We start from the raw sequence: 21,151 nt of genomic DNA, 5'->3' as shown, positions 1-21,151 counted from the left end.
AAACTAATTCCAGGTGGATGTTAAGTGCGGCAGCGTGATGCCAAGTTCTGAGCGCTGTGGGGAACAGTGGACAAGGTGGGCGACAGCACCTGGGTGTCAGCGTGAAGAGGACAGAGAGGGGGCGGGTGTTGAAGGAGAAGTCTTCAGTCCTTGTCGCAGCTGACACACAGATGCAGGGAGCTGAAAGGATGCTAAATGCTCTTCCAGAAGAGTCTCACACCCTGTGCCCCCCACCAGCCCGGGCGCCTCTCCGCCCCCATCAGAGAATATAGTTTCTGCCGAGAGGAAAATGGGAAGGAGTGTCAAGAGAAAGGAATAGGATTTAGTTTGATTTTTAAGTGTTTGGTTTGGCAGCAAATGGCAACTTTGTGCTGATGCCCACCTGCGTCCCAAGTTGCGAGGAACGGATAAAAGATACAGACTTGACCAACTGGACCGTCCATCTCCAACTGCCTAATTCCTACACGGGTTAGAGAGTGTTTTCCTGGGTTACGAGAGAGGAGCAGCAGAACAGAATCTGTTCTGTTTTTATTTTTCTGATATTGTCTTCATTTGGAAGATGGCGGTCATAGGCGTCCTTACGTTGCCATGACGACTGAAGACAGCCAACGAAGCTATTAGCCCAGGGCCCAGCACATGCACAGGAGCCTTTTGGGAAAAATGACACAAAGAATTCTTCCACTCACCTCCTCCTGATTCCCTGGTACCATGGAGCTTAACCTGTTATTGAATTTACAACCAGGCGAAGAATGCAGATTTCCGCAGACGTCCATGTGCCCTGAAATCACCAAGGGCTTAAACATTTGTCACCAACGTGTACATTCCTGCAGCCTTTCCTCCAGCCTGCCCGAGAGTGCTCTCCTCCAAGGCCTGTTTCCACAGACCGCAGGCGGGCATGACCCTTCACCTGCCCTCTCTTTATGGGCAAGTTTGGAATTGTTAAAAAGGAGGCAGCAGGCCCCAAATGGAGTCACTTATGTTAAATCCCACGCTAGTGAACCAAGACTTAGTATCAAACCTAAATTGCAGTTTCACCTACCCTGGAACGTAACATTTAACCAGTTTCCACGGAATTGCCTGTCCGCACTCAGTGAAATACTCCACCGGAGAGATCTCTCCCGTTTCCCTCAGGAAGGCGAGCTTGCCTACAACAATTCACTCTTTGCCCATAATTACCTCTTCCGCCCCCTTTCCACCTTTAAAAACCTTTTCTTTTCTACAGCCTGGCAGAGCTCCTTTCCATTGCTCGGTGGGACGCCGCCCGACTTGCGAACTGCTGAATAAAGCCAATTTGATCTCTGAAATGACTTGGTTGAATTTCTGTTATTTAACAGAGTGCAGAGTGTTTTTATCATGGCTTCCTTTCTGAATTGAGGATGGATCATAAAATAAGCTTATTTTTTATTCCTGCTTTACACTTACTCCATCCTGAAGAAGCATCATGATACAGATTTGTGTTTTCAAAAGGGAACTCTGCTGCTCTAGCTGGGCAGATCCTCTAAGGAGACAATCTCAGGAGTCCGCTGTTTATCCTCCCTCATTCCACAGCTTACGAGCTGAGCCCAAGCCAGCCGTGGGACGGGGTCGGAGGGACAGATCTGGAGGCCCGGGTCACACATGGAGTAATGGAGAGGTGGTAATTCTCCTTACAGAGAAGGACAGTAAATGAATCGCAAGGAGCTGGTTGACCCTAAGCCAAGGAGCGTGTCTAGCTATTTAACACAGAGCCGGGCACTGGCACTTCCGCGCTCAGTCCTCTGACTCGTGGGCAACTCAGGCCTTCTGCGCTGGGCAAGGGAAACTAGCTACGTCTGCAGAAAGGCTACGCAAGCAGAGATCGGGGATGGTTTCGCGTCTTCTCCGGACTCAGGCAGCCCCGCCTTCATCTGCGTTTACCATGTTTAAGCAGGGAAAGTGTCACATTTCACGACGGGGATCCATGTCTCAATGACGACACGGGTAAAAAGTGAACTTAGAAGATCGACCTACTTTTCTACGAAACAAACAGCAAACATCAGAGACAAAGGAGTAAGCCTCAAGCAGGGACGCCGACACAAGAATATTTTAGGGAAACACCTGCCTGAGGAAATTATAAAGATAATTTACTCAAAAATTTGGAGAAAAAGGTCACTAACCTTCAATTATTCAAACGCTATTCAAACGGAATTCACAGAACTTTAAACCCTATCAGTGATAATATCACTTAATATCAAATGAAATAAAATTTGGTGGTGGGAAGTGCATTTTTCTGAAGTAAAAAAAAAAGCAAATGATTCTCAAGTTAAAAATTGCTTAGCAGCAGAATTTACATGTAATCAATATTGTTACAGAACTAATTTTATCTATTTATTATAAAAGGCTCAGCTGAAAATTTCTGGGCAAAGGATGATTAGCAAAAGATCAACTTAGATATTTCTATAAATTAGACTATAATACTATCCTTGCCTTACTTCTTATTTCTGTACAGCTGAAGTTGCTGTAATCCATATTTTTTTTATTTTAGCCTCCTTTAATTAGTTGTTTTTTTTTTTTTAAGAGACACAGAGAGAGGGTGTGCACACACACCTGGGAGGTAGCAGGTAGGGGTGGAGGAAGAGAGAATCCCAAGCAGGCTCCAACCTCAGCATCTAGCCCAACACAGGGCTGGATCTCAGGACCCTGAGCTCGTGACCTGAGCCAATATCCAGAGTCGGACCCTTAAACGACGGAGCCACCCAGATGCCCCTAATCCATATTTTTTCTCTCCATGTTTGAAGGGCCATCAGACATGAGAGCTACTAAATCAAAATTTATGTTGTTCATATCAGAATTAATACTCAAAGGAATGGCCTAAAAATTTTAATACTGAAATTCAATTTTGGGTGCAGGTCTACTTCAAAACAGGAACAGAAATCTTTTTCCATCATCGGATCACTGTGAGATGTAAGTAATCTACTTAAGTCACTTAGCAGAGCACCTGGTGTGTAATATTCGAGAGTTATTACTGTCACGATTGCTAATCGATACTATTATTTTGTTCAGAATCATTTTTATACCAGCAGAAAGCACCTTCAAATTACTAAGCAAATATAAAATAAAGGATGTTTTGTCAACCTTGGATGGTGACTTCTCTCAAAACTGATTGGGAAACTTTCTTCAGTGTTCCTTCTTGCTGGGGTGAGGCCATCTTCTCAGAAACAACAGTTTGAGCTTTGGGACTGGATGACCCTGACTATCCTTTAAACACAAAACTAGGAAAACCCACCTTAGTTCAGTTGTACTTGGGCTCTACACTGTCTGTTTCCTGGAGAGGGAAGTATTAGTACTTTATTTCAGTATTTGGCTTGCCCACTGGCTATTTCTTTTACAGCTGCCTCCACCGGAAAAATGAAAGAACAGAATTTCCGTGCCCGAAGGGTAGCATTTTAAGAAGAAAAACAGGACAATGGTGGAAACTGGGAGGCAAATGGAAGCTGACAGTACAAATACCCTGTTACCCTCTCTTAGGTTTATCCTGTGTAGTGATGTCTTTCTTTACAAGTTATGGCCCTTGTGTCGGTCTACACATCCACACTCTCTTTCCCATAAGAAACACAGTATAATTCACTTGGTAATTTCAGGGATCTGAACATTAAGAGTTCAACCAAAGGTCTGTATGGGCCATGTGGCATGTGTGATTGACCTGCCCGTCCTCCTATGCCCCCCAAGGGTAGAGACCTTCCAGCCACCGGCTGACTAGTGAGAAGAAGCTGGTTTGCCATCCTCAAGGGATCACCCTGACAGAAATAAATACATGAAAATTACAGATGGTTCAAGTGTATCTTCAAGACATTTGAAATGACTTATTTGCCAAGAGGAGGTAACACCGTCATGTGAAGATTTACTCGAGGAATAACACAAATGATCACTGTTCTAAAACATACGGTCTATGCTGAATTGATGTCTTCCGCTGTCTCACAGAGTATGTGATCTCATGCTGAACAGTTCGGTCTGGATAACATAAACCACACAGCAACCCGTCTACAGAATCTGGGGGTAGCATCTGAATTATAAGAGCCCTGAAACCATGCCGTGTTTGGGGGAAGATGACTGTCAAGGAAAGGGTTCTCATTTCATATTAAAAGGAGGGGAGCCTATTGAAACTTCCAGTGAAAAATAATCAGTGCTGTATTTTATTTCCTACACCCTGGCGGAGCGGCCCACGTGCGTTACGGAGCGGGGAGCTTTGATGCCGACGTGGCTCTGAGTTTACGTAACATGGAAAGCTTACCTGTCCCAGCGACTGCCAGTCCAAGCCAGCACTGCCGATGTAGACATGCTGTTTGTCCACGATCCAGAAGGACGACTGGAGCCGGCCCTTGTTGTAGGCGGTCATGTTCATGTAGGTCACCTCTGCTCCTGGGGGGTTCAAGGAGATCCTGGTCAGCCTCAGGGTCAGGCCTTGAACTTGCAACCAGACATGGCAACAACGCTCATGATTTGCAATGATCGCAGCTGGCATTCAGGCTGGCCCAACACTTGCATTAGTTTGGTGCACAGAAGGCCCTGGAGAACTTATTTTGTTCTCAAAGGAAAATAAGGAGAATTACAGGGACACTTGTGCAGAGGCGGCTGGAGTCAAGAGGCAAGAACACGGCCTCTCCAGTCAGATGGAATTCAAATCCCAGCTCCACCGCTGGCCTCCCAGTTGGTGAGATCTGTGCACCAAACTCTTCTAGTTTTGCAGTCATTTTCATACAAATTTGCAATCAGTCAAGGATCATCCTGTTTAGTATCACAACTCTCCTCAGCAAAAAACCAGCTATCTTATGCTTTTCTATGCGCTATTTTCACCCTTGACCCTGCAGTGGCTTTTCCTTCCTCATTTTCCCTTTTCGTGACTTTGAACTTGGCCTCCTCCTGCCCTTTCTTTATCTGATGGTTCTTAATTTAAGCAACGATTATTCAAGCCTTACGAAAATCAGCTGTCATGCTGTTACCTATTCCTGCCTCAGAACAATGCACGTACCACTTCTCAAAAAGAGCATATTGTCCACAGAATGCAATTACACCTATTTACTGGTTGTTTTTCTATTTGAGTGTAGTTGACACAATGTTAGCTTCAGGCTTACAACACAGTGATCCAACAGGTCTACACCTGATGTCCTACGCCCCACAAGTCAACACGTCACCACACAACGCTGTTCCAACACCACTGACTCTTCCCTCTGCTGTGCCTTTAATTCCCATGACTTAGTCATTCCATAACTGGAAGCCTGAATGCAATTAAACTTAAAGAAATGCAATCGGATTTAAATGAATTCTTTTTTTTTTTTTTTTTAAGAGAAGTGGTCAGAAGGGGCAGAGGGAGAGGGAGAGAATCTTAAGCAGGTTCCACACTCAGCATGGAGTCCAACGTGGGACTCGATCTCACGACCCTGAGACCACAACCTGAGCTGAAATCAAGAGTCAAGACACTTTGCCAACTGAGCCACCCAGATGCTCCTTAAAGAAATTCTAAATTTCCACATCTTTAAAAGAACAGGCCTATATTTTTAATGAAGCAAGCTACTTTGTTTTCAGATGCTGGATATTAATGATGCGGATATATTCTGGTGGCCTACTTCATCGTCAGGATCTTCATTAGCAGGGGAAGACGGAACATCGTATGCATAAAGGTATATTCCAGAACACCAGAAAGGAAGAGTGGTGTGTACTCTGCGCTTAATCTGTTCCTCTTGGGAGAAGAAAGGTAAAGCATGCACCTGGCCCTGTGGCAGGGGGATGGCAACAGAGGCTGTGGGGCGGGAGCAGGATGGAGGGGAAGAGAGTGCGCAGGTGGGTTGCCTCAGCCTCCAGCCACGCAGGCATCGTCTCATCCAGGGAGGGTCACGGGGAGGAGGAGCAGCTGGGGAGAGCAGGGTCCGGATGGCCACAGGGGGTGGTGGCCATGGCAATTATGGAGAGATCCACATCTGCACGGACGCTGTGGTATCCCCCGTGCCCCCAAGCACACAGCTGCCAGCGCCCGTGAGTGGACGGAGAAGAGCATGTGTCTTGGGGACGTGTCACTTCCCATGGCCACTCTAACAAAGTATCACAAACTGAACGGCTTGGAACAAAAAAAGGTGATTGTCTCTCAGTCCCGGAGGTTGGTAGTCCACAATCGAGGTGCTGGCAAGGGCCATCCTTCCCCCGGCACCTGCAGGGGGCACTCCCTCCCGTGTCTCCCCAGCTTCTGGTGAATCTCTGCTGTCCCCTGGCTGGCAGCTGCTTTCCTGCCACCTCCACCCATTGTCCCATGGAGGCATGCCCTGTGTCTGTTTTTCCCGAGCTTACAAGGACACTAGTCCTGTTGGACCAGGGACCACCCCACTACCGTGGGCCCTCATCTTAACTAATTACATCTCTAAAAACCCTGTTTCCAAATAAGGTCACATTCTGATGGACTAGGGGTTAGGCCTTTAGCATGTCTTTTTTGGGGGGACATAATTCAATCCACCAACAGAGCTCGAGGCCACATTTGCTGGCTGTGCCCTTCAGCCCACTAGGCTGAGCAGCACTGAGGGAAGCATCTTCTCATCTCTGGAAGGAAGGTAATGCAGGGGACCCCGGTGCGTGACTCAGACTCTACCCACGACAGGGGTCTCCGGGCAAGCCTTCGCCTGCCTTCACATTCGGACCAGAAACAACTTCATCCCTCTGTGAGGCTGGCTGGCTCTTGCCTCCTGGCCTGGGACACTGGGCCTGAAATCTGACCCACAAAGTTGGGTCAAAACACAAACTTGGCATTGGATTGTGTTTTAGTTCTTAGATCCCTGTGCTCTCATTTGGGTCTGCTGCAGCCCCAGCCTGCTGGTCCCCTAGAGGGAACACCGAGCCATCTGAGGGGCCCACGGGGACCGTCCCTTCTGACCTCTCTGTACCACACCGCACAGCCGCGGCCCTAAGGGTACTGTGCCACTTTACTTGGAAGTTTAGCCTAAACAGTGTGATTTCAGCGGCCATGGATGGGGCTTGTGTGATGCTCTAGCCAGAGCCTCTACAGGTACGTACTGATGCCTACAATTATCCTATGAAGGATCAGCTTCCCTTGAGCAAACCTTTACTATCTAATATATCCCAGCTACTATGATATGTGAAATTAGGAACACAAGACCTCAAGTGGCTGAGCCAAGTTCAGGCACACAATTATTTTGAGCAATTTTTTAAAGATTTTATGTATTTGTTTGAGAGCGAGCGAGAGAGAGACAGAGATAATGAGAGAGAGCAAGCGTACACGAGTGGGGAGAAGAGGGAGAAGCAGGTTCCCCACTGAGCAGAGAGCCCGATGCGGGGCTCAATCACAGGACCCTGGGATCATGACCTGAGCCAAATCCAGAAGTTTAACTGACTGAGCCACCCAGGGGCCCCTAAAGTGTAATATTTAAAATGACTGGGATTGTTGGGACACCTGGATGCCTCAGTCAGTTAAGCAACCGACTTTTGGTTTTGTCTGTTTTCACGATCCCAGGGTTGTGAGACTGAGCCCTGCATCGGGCTCCACACTGGGCACGGATCCTGCTCAGGATTCTCTCCCTCTGTCCCCCTCTTAAAAAAAAAAAAAAAAAGAAAAGAAAAAAGAAAAGAAAAGATTGGGATTGTTCAGACAGTGTGAGAGCCGTGAGTATCCGAAAGGTCAGGAGGGTACTCCAAGGCGGGGCCAAGGGCACAAAAGACACAAATGGCTTCACAGTTCTGCTGGGGCTGGGACCAGCTGCTGGAAGGTCTGCTGAGCTGGGTGCAGGGATGACTAAGCAACATGCAGTAACGGTAACGACCCTTTGCCCAACACCACGTGTGCCCGGCACCAACACAGCTGTGCTGGGGCAATCCCTCAGGCGATGTTGTATTTTCCCCATTTCAAGGGACAAACTACTGGACGTGGTGTCATCAGTCAACGGAAACTGTCTGATGGTACTGCTGGAAAATGCTTGCCTGCGTATGGTTTGTGGAGTATCACTTTCCCATGAAGAATGCTGTTTTTCTGTCAATCTATCCTCCATCTGTCTCTGAAGACATATGCTTTTATCTTAGTTTATACCTAATAGGTACGTTGTCATAGCCAACATGTCCCTGTTTATTACATGCATATTATTCAATGTTTAGCCTAACAATTTATTTTACAGGCACTTAAGAAATATTTTTGTTGATTGGTCCCAGATATTAGCCTCATTCTACTCTCTTTTTATATGTGTTGGAAAGATACAGTTAAAATTCAATGTTTCTGGACAATAAAATAAAATCACTCGAGTTTTTAAAGATTTTATTTACTTATTTGACAGAGACACAGAAAGAAAGCGCACAAGCAGGCAGAGTAGCAGGCAGAGGCAGAGAGAGAAGCAGGCTCCCTGCCAAGCAAGGAGCCCAATTCGGGACTTGATCCCAAAACCCTGGAATCATGACCTGAGCCGAAGGCAGAGGCTTAACTGACTGAACCACCCAGGGGCCCATCACTAGAGTTTTCAATGTACCACTCGTGCGGGGCAGTATTATGGGCACAAACTATATCTGAGTTTATTCCCTAGGGCTGTGCTAGAGAATTCTAATTCTACAGATTTAATTTAATTCTAATTTTAAAGACTTATTTATTTGAGAGAGAGAGAGAGAGAGAGCGCACACTCGAGTGGGGGGGAGGCACAGGAGAAGATCGTCATCAAGCAATCAAGCAGAATCCCCTCTGAGGGCAGAACCCAGTACAGGGTCCACAATCCGTGAAAACTAATGACCTGAGTGGAAACCAAGGGTCCTGACACTCAACCGACTGAACCACCCAGGTGCCCCACGGCTAGAATAATCGGCAAGGATGGTCGCTCGTGTTATGAAGCTGCCCTTTAAATATTACAGACGAACAAGATCACAGAATATCTTTAAAGGCTCGCTTGACCCAAAGAAATACATCTTCTTCAACAGCATTGAAAAGTTTTTGCTTTCTTAGGTTTGATTTTAAGAGGGCAGACTCCTCCTTCAGCCTGTTTGCAGTCCGTGACCTACTGTGCCGAGGCCCCAGGACGCCAAAGAGATGCTCATCACAGGACCTGTGGCCCACGAGGACCACTGGCTGGTGGCGGCGAGGTGGGTGGTGGTGGGGCCTGAATCTCTGAGACCCTCCCATTTCAGTCCCATCACCTATTTGTCTAACCGATGGTTCACAGGACTTACCGCCAACTTTACCCAAAGTGATGAATCAAGAATATGCACTTGTTTCTATAGTTGCTTATGAAATACTTCCCTGATATCTAAGAGGTCCAGTTAAGTCTTAAAAAAAAGCTACCAGGGGCACCTGGGTAGCCTAGTGGGTTAAAGCCTCTGCCTTCGGCTCAGGTCATGATCCCAAGGTCCTGGGATCGAGCCCCACATCGGGCTCTCTGCTCAACAGGGAGCCTGCTTCCTCCTCTCTCCCTCTCTGCCTGCCTCTCTGCCTACTTGTGATCTCTGTCAAATAAATAAAATCTTAAAAAAAAAAAAAAAAAGCTACCAACATGTTACCATGGTCATGGTGGTGGGCCAGGACCTAACTGGTTGCACTGATCAAGATAAAGTGGTACAGATAATTCCCATGTTTTATATCCTTCATGGAAAGTAGAACATTAAAAGAAATAAAGAAAGAAATCTCAAACTGCTAATTACAACCACTTTCAGCTTTCACGGAGATGTTCTGTTGAAATGTAAGAGAATGCTTCTGCTTTCAGGGAGGTCTGCTTCTTTACTGTTTTACCAAAATTGTTATTCTTATTCTGTATTAGCCAGATAATACTGTGCTTATTTTGTGCATAATTTCAATGAAGAAAATATGCCACTGAAATTAGTAGAGAAAATGAAAATCGGGACTAAAAATGCAATAGTTAAAATTTACTTGAAGTAAAAAGTTTAATATCACAATGAATTGGAGATTAATGTTACTACTTTGGGGAATCAAGCTGACTGCCATAAGCACACATTTAAAAATGTGTTTTTCTCAAAAGCCTTCCCCTAAGACTGGACAGCATTAAATTAGCTTATCAGAGATCTGTCCCATATCCCATTTAGTGGAATGGATAGCGATCTCACCTATAGCATTGTTTTTTTTCAGAGACCCTAATTTGCTTTACTGTCAGATTTCAGAGTACCTCGTTGTTCTTTATGTGTGATGTGGCTGTGGATGACAATACATGAGTGAACCTCAAGGTCACTGATACCTCCCTACACTTCAAACCCCTGGGGACCATCCTTCCTACTGTGCCTATTACATGATTTCGAGGATATGACTACGTTAGTAATTCTGCACCATTATCAACAGCTTAAAAACCTGTATACTCAGATTTTGATCAGAAAGAGTTTCACAAAGTGCTCCTGGGTGGCTCAGTCAACAGTTAAGTCACTGACTCTTGATTTCAGCTCAGGTCATGATCTCAGGGTCATGAAATCGAGTCCCATTGGGCTCTGCACTGGGCATGGAGTCTGCTTGAGATTCTCTCTCTCCTTTTCCCCTGCCCCACTCCCCCACCCATACTCGTATGCTCTTGCTCTCTCCCCCTCCAAAAAAAAAAAAAAAAGTTTTACAAATAATCTTAGGCATTTGTTGAACAGTAGTTAATTCACCATTTCAGAATTAGACCAAGGGTTGACACCTGACCTACGCTGAGCCAATACGAATTTCCTCAATCATGAGTCACAAAATGAGTCGGGCGGGGGGTGAGGGGGAGATAGTACCTGGCAGTCGCAACCCCCGAACCCAGCGTCACTTCTAACCCTGAGCTCCTCTCAATCCCTAGAATAAGTTCCTTGTTATTTAAGCTGGTTTTTGAAGGGTTCTGTTTCCCAACTTATAGTATTAATCAGACAAGATTGTACCTTATTTTGTGTGCACATGACTTGACGTCTTGCACCCTTTCTACATATATTTTTGATATTTGACGGGAATATTCAGTTCTGGCCTAAAAGCCACACAATTTTTAGCAAGAGCCGGTTGCCCAAACTGCATAATTAAATGTACCAGACTTTGAAGATTTAAAATAAACATCCTGTCAAAATACGCATCATTATGACACACGAGGAAATATGCTGGTACGCTGGTTGGAAAGTGAAAAATAAAGTTCCACACTCTCCGTGAATCATCGTGATGCAGATCAAACAGAATCTGTCTCCAAGGTGATTTCCAGAAAGTCACCTGCTGCAAGGAGATTATCCGCAGCTTTAGGACATTTTAGGATATAACACTGAGGCGCACTCTCTTGAGTACACTTATGTAACTTCTAAGCAAATTACGAAGCGCCACGTACAAATGGACACCTGTGAGCCTTCCACTCCACTACTAACCGAGCATTCCCGCTCTTATCAAAGCACAACTTCCCAGTCAGTGGGGAATCCCTTTCCCTGCCCTCGGGAACACACAGCCATATCTGGAGGCATTTTTTGGTTGTCACCATTAGGAAGAGAGGTGCTAGCAGCATCCTGTGGGTAGAGTTCAAGGATGCTGAACATCCTGTAATACACAGGGCAAGCCCCCAGGACAGATTACCCTGCCCCAAACAACAGTGTCAAGGGGGGAGAAATCCCACCTTAGCGTGTTCATGCTTGACCCCAGACCCCTGCCACTCTCCTCGGATGCAACCGCTCCCCTGAAATTAGTGTTTGCCACTGTCTTGACCTTCAGTACTTTATGGTATGGGTACGTATCCTCATCGGCATTATAAACAATGAGTGTACCACCAGCTTTTGAACAGATTGTTAATGAGCATCAAGTGTGTATCAAAAGGAAATGCACTAGTATCAATAAGTATAGATTTTTGGAAAGGACTGCAGATGTATCCTGAAAGCAGGATATCCTGAAAGCAAAACATGTAGCAGAAATCTGTCTTATTGATCAAGCCCTTCTAAATATATTGCTTTGTGTGAGCAATGAAAAAGGTCATAATTAGCCCATATTGGGGAGCTTTAATAAAACCAGCGCAGTTTAATTGGTTTAATGAACAGCATTTTGGAATCCATTGGGCTTAAGGGCTACAGGGAACCCCAGGGGGTAAAAATCAGCTGTGGTGACATATGCTTGGCTCTTCAATCATTCAGCAAGTAATGTCCAGAAAAACTGTAAGATAATCAGTTACATGTTCTGCTTGTAGAAAAAGTGAATCTTCAGTGCACGTTTCATTTTTAGTTCTAATGTGTCTATTCAAATATTGTCAAAACCATGTTGTAGAATTTTTCATAGGATGCCCTTGGTACTTTCCTTCTTTAGTCCACAGGTTTGGACTCAACAGGGGAATTTCTATGTGTTGTCTCTTCCCTCCCCCTATTTTTCTTACAGTTAGAATATTCTGCTTCCAGGGAAATTCTGTGCATGGATTATTGCCTTAGAGTCCAACAGGCAAGCTATCTATAGGAATGGTTGACTTAAGGAACCATTAGGCTTAAAATGGAAAATTATGCTTAAAAATAAAACTTGCTTAAATTATACTTCCTTGATTATGCATAAAAGTGAAAAATTCCACAGATCATAAGCAAACACATGATCTATAATGGTGCATCACTTCTCCTAAGACACAGTAAGTTCTGGAGGTTGATGTCTAGAGCAAGTGCTTCGGCTTCTCTCTTGGCCCTCCACGTTGTGTTCACACGACTAATGACATGGACACCAACATGGAGAGCAGGGAAAGAGGGTCACTCCTGAGGATTCTGTTTTGGTGCCCGTGTCACCAGAAGGAGGAGGACCACCGGAGTTGCTGCAATGACAGGGAAGATGGTGGCCTGGGAGCTTTGGAGGGAGTTTGCTTTCTTGGCAAAGTTCGAATCACTCTCTTTACTTTATCTTGCTGTGCTAATAGTGACAGAAGATCCAGAGCCCAATCTGTCAGGCTTCTGAGGTAACAAGCCTGCTTTCATTGAACATGGCACTTCTTCTAACACAAGTCGGCCGCTTAGGGGAGGCATGTCAAGTAGGAAAAGCATATGGCTATCATTGAGGCAGATTAAATGAAGAAACCGGGGTTCTTAAGGACAGTTGAGAAGAGATTTCCAAAGAATAATCCAAGAACAAAGAAATGTTCTTGGAAATTAAAAAGATCTAAAATATGACTCTCATGAAGGCAATGTGATACGGCACTGGCAAAGCTGAAAACTAAAACAGTGATCTACAAGTTCAAATGCAGTAGCTTACAACACAGAATGAACCTAAAGACACTGAAATGATTACCGAAAAGTTGATGCACGGAGGATATATCGCAGGAGCTAATATCTCAAAGTCTCGGAAGGGAGGAAAAGGATATCTCTAAAAGTAGAAAAAAAGCATGATTAATGTGAACAGGAAAAGTATGAAGTTAGAGGATTTGCCCAAGATACTCAAAATCCAATTATGAGAGTTCCAGAGAGAACCAAAATCAGACAGGAAGAAGTTATACATTGGATTACAAAGCAAAATTTCTAAGAACTAAAGGACATACATGTTATTTTATTTTATTTATTTATTTTCAAAGGGGATACATTTCTAAATGATGAAAGCCTATCAGTCCCTGGGCAAGAAGTAAAATGAGACCCAAACACATATCAAAACTTTTCAGAACACTGGAAATAAAGAAGATCCTAAAAGCTGTCAGAGAAAGTAAATTTATAGAAATTGTAACATAAAAAGATTAGTAAATATGATTTATACCAGCTATTTTAACAGTAACAACAAAGGAAATGGGAAATAGCCTGAGGGGAAATAAATCTGTGTATCTAACGAAGACTGGTGAATGGCCTCCAACATAATGAGGAAAAGAAAAAAGGAAAATAAATGTAGAAGACCCTGCGTAAGACAGACACAAAGTGAATTCCCAGCAGGATGATGAGGACAAGTCTCTGTGCAACAGCCCCAGAGAAGCTGGGGAACAGTTTCCAGGCTAGACCATGAGGGAGAGATCCATGAAGGGCATCGCTAAGAAACAGTAAGATGGACAGAATATGCGACATGTCAGAGAATGGTAAAGTTATATGCTAGAGTGTTTTGAGGGGATTTAATACAAGGTACACAGCATCATGAAGTAAAATGGAAAAAGTGACTGCACAAGAAGAAATGGGATTGTTGTACATAGCTCACTTGTTAATAATGTTTGGTGTGAACAATAAATACTGTTTTAACAACAGCAACAACACAAGATGACAGACCTCTCCTGGGAGGCTCCAGAGAGAGGAAGTACGTGCTTGTAGTGGGAGAGGGAATGGGAGAGAGGGGAAAGGGATACAGGAGAGAGGTAATGCTTCATATTCTACAACAGTAATTAAACAGGTCATCTTTGAAACTAGCAAATCAAGAAATAGCAATGCAAACAGGTTACATTAAAAAATGAAAGGAATACTAGAAGATATGGATAAAAGTAAGAAAGATGGTTCCTTCTGGGAAGTAAGAATTGGAAGTAGGTCGACCTAGCTCAGAGAACTCCTTTCTTTAATACAAACATTTTGGCCATTTTTTATTTTCTATTTTTCGGTATTACTTTGATCAATATATAAATAAAAAGGATATGCAGATGAAAAAAAAAGCTACCCCAAAATCTTATGAACTATTTACCAAAATTCCAAACAAATTCCATTTTACTGGTGAAATTATAAAGCTATTTCCATTATAAGTAGAAATAATAATTATGTAATGATTCCAAACATACATTAAAAATGAAAAAAAAACCCTATAAACTGAAGATATAAAATTCTCTCTTTTGGTGGTGGTTTGAATGTTATATATCTGAAAAACCCAACAGAGTATAGCAAAAGCCTTCCTGAATTTAAAAAGATAAGGTGTCTAGATAAAAGATATATAAAAAGAATAATTTTCTCTGCAATATCAATGATCAGGAACTTGAATTTTAAAAATCCATTTATGTTCTCAAAAAAGTATAAATATGTAAAAATTATTATAAAATCTTACTGAAGAACTTACAAATCCAGACAAATAGAAAAATATTCCAAGGTATATGTATGTGTGTATATGTGTGTGTGTGTATGTGTGTGTGTGAGAAAGAGAGAGAGAGAGGGAGGGAGAGAAAATATGTGAAAGACTTTTCGCTCTAATATTAAAGGGACTTATTTCTGGAGTGAAAATTGGGATATTATTATTTTTTTAAGATTTTTTTTTTTTAATCTGAGAGACAGAGAATGAGAGAGAGAGAGAGCACGAGAAAGGGGAGGGTCAGAGGGAGAAGCAGACTTCCGGATAAGCAGGGAACCCCGATGCGGGACTCGATCCTGGGACTCCAGGATCATGACCTGAGCCGAAAGCCCAGGTGCCCAGGCATCCGGAATATCGTTATTTTTATGTTTATACTTCTCTGTTTTTCCAGTTTTCAGAAAGTAAACATGCTATTTCTATAATCACAAAACTAAGAAAGCCTATAAATACCTTTCTAATTAAAAAAAAGAATACAAACGTAGCATTCTCTCTATAGTCCGATATGAAATAATGTCGTGAAACACGCCTGAACTCTCCTGTTCTCCCTCTGTGAAAGGGCCCTGCCTCTTCCAGTCACTCTGTAGCCCTGCCTCCCTCCAGCCCCATGAAATTGAATTGAGATCTCTTTCCCTTCTAAAGCCCCCAACATTAACATTCAGGTTAATACAGATATTTTCTTATAGTTGTCAAGGTATCGTTATGTTTTCCCAACCAAAATACAAATTCCTCCAGGAAATGATCAATTTTTAAAATACTTTTTATAAATTGGAGGGATATATGTATATAACTTGGGATGTTTTGTATCTTGAAGGGAAAAATATAAATTAAGGGCATAAAATGTATATTGCCATTACGTTTTTTCCATGCTTGTGTGTGTGTATATGCGTGTGCACATATATATTGGAAAGGAAAAAAAAAAAACACTCAAGATCTTAGGGTTTTTTAAGGGTTTGTTCAAGCTAGTTCAAGAAAAGATGAGTCCTCAGATAAGTCATTAAATGAGAAAAAACGGTAATACTAGTCAACAAGATTAGCAACAATGCTCCCTTGTTTGTATCATACTTAACACACTAGTACAAAGAATGACAGAATTACAGGGTATTAGGTCATTCTGTGGGATGATACCATGAGGATCTTGAGAGACACGTAAAAGAGGCAAAAGGGATTAAATCTTGGGAAAGTGAATGACTTGCCTGAAGGCACACGGCTAAGAAGCAAGCTGAGACTCAAGGTTGTTCCTTCAAATTCGGAGCTCTACCTGCCCTCCTGCTCAGAATTACACAATAGTCTGCGTTATTCTGACACTCTCTAGGAGACGTGACTCTTGCACATGGTGATGTTTGACATGAGTCCATCAAAAGGAACCTTTCTAATGAGGTCCCTACTCAATTTTCTTCTTAAAGAGAAGCTAAAGGGAAAAAATAAAAAGAAAATGGAATGTGGGAGCTGCTTGAGAGGCTGGTCTTACTTATTTCCCTAACTCTAGAAAGTAGCACAGTGCCAGGCACGGTTTAGGGGCTCAATAAACAGAAAAACAACTGAAGAAATGAATGAGTGAATGTGTTTTCTGAGCACTTGTCCCATAAAAGCTCCCTCCCCCAATAACCAATGGAAGGGAATCTGTGGGGATTTCCTGTGCAAATTCTGAGTAAATGTATTAGGGCAGCAAGGAACCCAGCAATGTGAAGAAAATACACTAGAAACACACATTTTTTTATAGGTGGGAGATATGGTGAGAGGAAACCTTAATAGTTATATGGAACTCAGGTTCCACTCTAGGTCACATTCAAAATGAAGGAAAACTGACGCAGTTTGACAGGACTTACTAGCATAAATTAAACAAAACTCCCCAAACTTCAGTTGTTTCTTCCTTTCAGAACCAAGGGTTTTAACATTTATTCTTCCTCTTCCAGAAAAGAAAAAAATTACAATGTTGTCTTCCATTCTCCAACACGCAGTAGTTTATATCTCAAATTGTAACAGTATTCAGAAGGAGGAAAGAAGACAGAGATTTTTTGTTTTTGTTGAGTGAGTTTTTATTTAAATTCTAGGTAGTTAACATATAGTGTACTATTGTTTTCAAGAGTAGAATTTAGTGATTCATCACTTACATAGAATACCCAGTGCTCGTCACAAGTGCCCTCCTTAATATCCATCACCCATTTAACCCATTCCCCGCCCACCTCCTGTCCATCAACCCTCGGTTTGTTCTCTATAGTTAAGAGTTTCTTAGGTTTGCCTCCTGCTTTTTTTTTTCTTTCCCTATGTTCACCTGTTTTGTTTCTTAAATTCCATATATGAGTGAAATCATATGGTATTTGTCTTTCTCCATCTACATCATTGCAAATGGCAAGATTTCATTCTCTTTGATGGCTGAGTAATTTTCCTTTGGATATTTGCACCACATCTTTATCGACTCATCAGTCGAAGCACCTCTGGGCTCTTTCCATAATTTGGCTATCGTTGATAATGCTGCTATAAGCACTGGGGTGCATGTGCCCCCCTGACTCTCTATTTCTGTATCATTTGGGTGAATATCTAGTAGGGAAGTTGCTGGGTTATAGGGTAGCTCTATTTTTAACTTTTTGAGGAATCTCCATGCTGTTTTCTATAGTGGCGGAACCAGTTTGCATTCCCACCAACAGTGTATGAGGGTTGCCCTTTCTCAGCATTCTCGCCAGTATCTGTCATTTCCTGACTTGTTAATTTTAGCCATTCTGACTGGTGCAAGGTGGTATCTCATCATGGTTTTGATCTGCATTTCCCTGATGATGAGTGATGTTGGGCATCTTTTCATGTGTCTGTTAGCCATCTTGATGTCTTCTTTGGAGAAAAGTCTATTCGTGTCTTTTGCTCATTTCTTAACTGAATTATTTGGTTTGGGGTGTTGAGTTTGATAAATTCTTTATAGACTTTGGATATTAACGTTTTATTAGATCAGTCATTTGCAAATATCTTCTCCCATTTTAGGTTTGTTGGTTGTTTCCTTCACTGTGCAGAAACTTTTTAACTTGCTGAAGTCCCCATAGTTCATTTTTGCTTGTTTCTCTTGCCTCCAAAATGTGTCTAGTAAGAAGTTGCTGAGGCTGAGGTCAAAGAGGTTGTTGCCTGTGTTCTCCTCCAGGGCTCTGATGGCTTCTTGTCTCACATTTGGGTCTTTCATCTATTTTGAATTTTAATTTTGTGTATGGGGTAAGAAAGTGGTCCACTTTCATCCTACCGCATGTTGCTGTCCAGTTTTCCCAATACCACTAGTTGAAGAGAACATTTGGTTTCCATAGGATATTCTTTGCTCTATTGAAGATTAGTTGACCATAGAGTTGTGGGCCCATTTCTTTCATAGGATGTTCTTTAACCTCCATGTATTTGAGGTTTTTCCAAATTTTTTCTTGTGGTTGACTTCAAGTTTCATAGTGTTGTGGTCAGAAAATATACGTGGTATGATCCTAATCTTTTTCTTTTTGTATTTGTTGAGGTCTGACTTGTTACGTATACTGAAGAATGTTCCATGTGCACTCTAAAAGAATGTGTAGTCTGATGCTAGGATGAAATGTTCTGAATGTATCTGTTAAGTCCATCTGGTCCATTGTGTCATTCAAAGCCACTATTTCCTTACCGATTTTGTGCTTTGATGAATTGTCCATTGCTGTTCTTACTGAACGTTAAAGTCTCTTACTATTATTGTATTATTATCAATGAGTTTCTTTACGTTTGTTATTGATTTATATATTTGGCTGTTCCCAAGTTAGGGGCACAAACATTTACAATTGTTAGATCTTCTTTTGGATAGACCCCTTAATTATGATATAATGCCCTTTTTCATCTCTTATTACAGTCTTTGGTTTAAAATCTACTTTGTCTGATATAAGTATGGTTACTCCAGCTTTTTTTTGACATCCGTTAGCATGATAAATGTTTCTCCATCTCCCCACTTTTAGTCTGTAGGTGTCTTTAGGCCTAAAGTAAGTCTCTTGTAGGCAGAACATAGATAGGTGGGTTTTTTTTTTAATCCATTCTGTTACCCTCTCTTTTCTAAAGTAGGCTCCACGCCCAGCATGGCTTAAATTTTTGACCCTCAGATCAAGACCTGAGCTGAGATCAAGAGTTGGATGCTTAACCGACTGAGTCACAGGCACCCCTGATACTTTATGTATCTTGGTTGGAGAATTTAGTTAATTTATATTCAAAATGACTATTGATGCATATGAATTTAATACCACTGTATTACCTGGAAAGTCACTGTTTCTGGATATTTTCTCTGTTTCTTTCTAGTCTTTGCTGTTTTGGGTCTTACTTTTCCACTCAATGAGCTGCCCTTAATACTTCTTGCAGGGCTCGTTTAGTGGTCACAAAGTCCTTTAGTTTTGTTTGTCTGGGAAGCTCACGATCTCTCCTTCTATTCTGAATGACAGCCTTGCTGGATAAAGTATTATTCTTGGCTGCATATTTTTTTCCCATTCAGCACACTGAATATTCTGGCCTGCCAAGTTTCTGTGAACAGATTGGCTGCAAACCTGATATACTTTCCTTTGTAAGTTAGGGATTTCTTTTCCTTTGCCACTTTCAATTTTTTTCCTTGTCTCTGTACTTTATAAATTTTACTATGATATATTTTGGTATTGGCGTGCTTTTGTTGATTTTGATGGGAGTTCTCTATGCCTCTTGGATTTGGATGTCTGTTTCCTTCCCCAGATTAGGGATGTTCTCAGCTATAATTTGCTCAGATAAACTTTCTGTCCCTTCCGCCCCCCCCTTCTTCTTCTGGGACACCTATATGTTATTATGCTTTATGAAGTTGCTATGCTCCCTACAATCATGATCCAATATTTTTCTTTCCCTCTTCTTTTCAGCTTCATTATTTTCCAAATTTTATTTTCTGTATCAGCTATTCATTCCTCCTCCTTCTTCCATCCTTACAGTCCTTACATTCAATCAGTTCCACATCTTGGTTATAGTATTTTTTATTTAGGCCTGACTAGGTCTTTTATCTCTGCAGTAAGAAACTTCCTGGTATCTTTTATGCTTTTCTCAAACCCAGCTAGTATCCTTATGATTGTTGTTTTAAATTCTGGCTCACACATATTGCTTATATCTCTTTCGATTACCATGACCTTTTCTTGTTCTTTCTTTTGGGATGAATTCCTCAGTCTTGGCATTTCATCTAGGTCTCTGTCGTCTGTGTGTTAGGAAAGCCTGTTATAATTCCTGTTTCTGAGAGTAATGGCTATATTAAGAAGAGGTCATATATTGACCAGGGCCTGGCACTGCCAGAAGTGTCTCTGGTGTGTGCGGCATGCACTCGGCTGTTGTGTTTTGGTCGCTCTTTCCCGCAGGTCAGTCCTCTGCAGAGTTCCTCCTTGCCTGCTATAGGAAGTGTTTGGACCTTGCCCGGTGTATGGCAAGTTTTGACTAGGTGTGCTTTGGTCTGCTTGTTAAAAGACACTAGATCTTGTTTCCATTGAAGCTGAAGCTTTGCAGTACTCTCTGGTCAGCAGACTTGGTATGTGCAGTGGGTTTACTGGTCTTCTGAGGGGTGGAGAGGCTGCTGCCACTCTAGCTCTTGGGCACACCTGCCCTCGACCCAAATGTCCAGTGTGGGCTCTCTGCTGCTCACTGAAGTCCATCTGGGCTGATGGGTATGGGTAAAAATGGTATCAGACAGCTCTCTTTCCCCTAGAGGAAGGAGTTCATGCCCACCACTGTCCAGGAAGCCCTCAGAGAGGAGTGATCAATTTCTCCTTGTGTGTTCCAGCCGTCTCTCAGATCCCTGCCTTCACCCTACCGTGTCCAAGCTGTCTTCCCACCCAGTGGTGCAGTGCTCCTATGTTTTATCTTGGGCCCACCAGCTCGTTCTCAAAACTCCAAATATTAGGGACTCAGTGTGGCTCAGGCCTGCACGGATCCTTTGGGGGTCTTGCCGCCCTGTAGCCGGTGCTGGTTTGCCCCAGAACAGTCATATGGACATGCTGGAGCTTAGAGTTTGTGGTAAAGCACAGCAAAAGCCATTTTAGCTGCCCTCAGCAGGTGTCTCTGCTCCCATGCTAACAAACAGGGCAGCTCAAGGGGTTCCTGCCTCTGCCTCTTTCGTCCCCAGAGAGGCAGCACCACCTCTCCCAAATGCACTCCAGGAAGGGGAACCGTCTATCTCAGTGGGACCCAGGGGATCCTCAGATCACACTGTCGGCCCCGGGCCTCTGCCCTCCTTCTCCACGGGAGCACTATGCATGCCAGGCTCTATCCTGGCAGTGGCCTGGA

General features: G+C 43.0%; 1 protein-coding gene across 6 annotated transcripts in view; it reads right to left on the bottom strand.

Annotated features, from left to right (window-relative positions):
- PLD5 (phospholipase D family member 5) overlaps positions 1-21,151 on the bottom strand; it is a 375,019-nt gene that overhangs the window by 110,115 nt on the left and 243,753 nt on the right. For all 6 annotated transcript variants that reach the window (XM_032862919.1, XM_032862918.1, XM_032862920.1 and 3 more), the window contains one exon: positions 4,250-4,377. In XM_032862919.1, coding sequence (XP_032718810.1) covers positions 4,250-4,377 — 128 coding nt within the window. The remainder of the gene's footprint in view (positions 1-4,249; positions 4,378-21,151) is intronic.

This window comes from Lontra canadensis, unplaced genomic scaffold, assembly GCF_010015895.1.
Source record: "Lontra canadensis isolate GAN:19392208 unplaced genomic scaffold, GSC_riverotter_1.0 scaffold24, whole genome shotgun sequence".
In the NCBI taxonomy this organism is placed as follows: domain Eukaryota; kingdom Metazoa; phylum Chordata; class Mammalia; order Carnivora; family Mustelidae; genus Lontra; species Lontra canadensis.
Note: the sequence above shows the minus strand (reverse complement) of the source record. Positions and strands in the feature narration are given on the sequence as shown.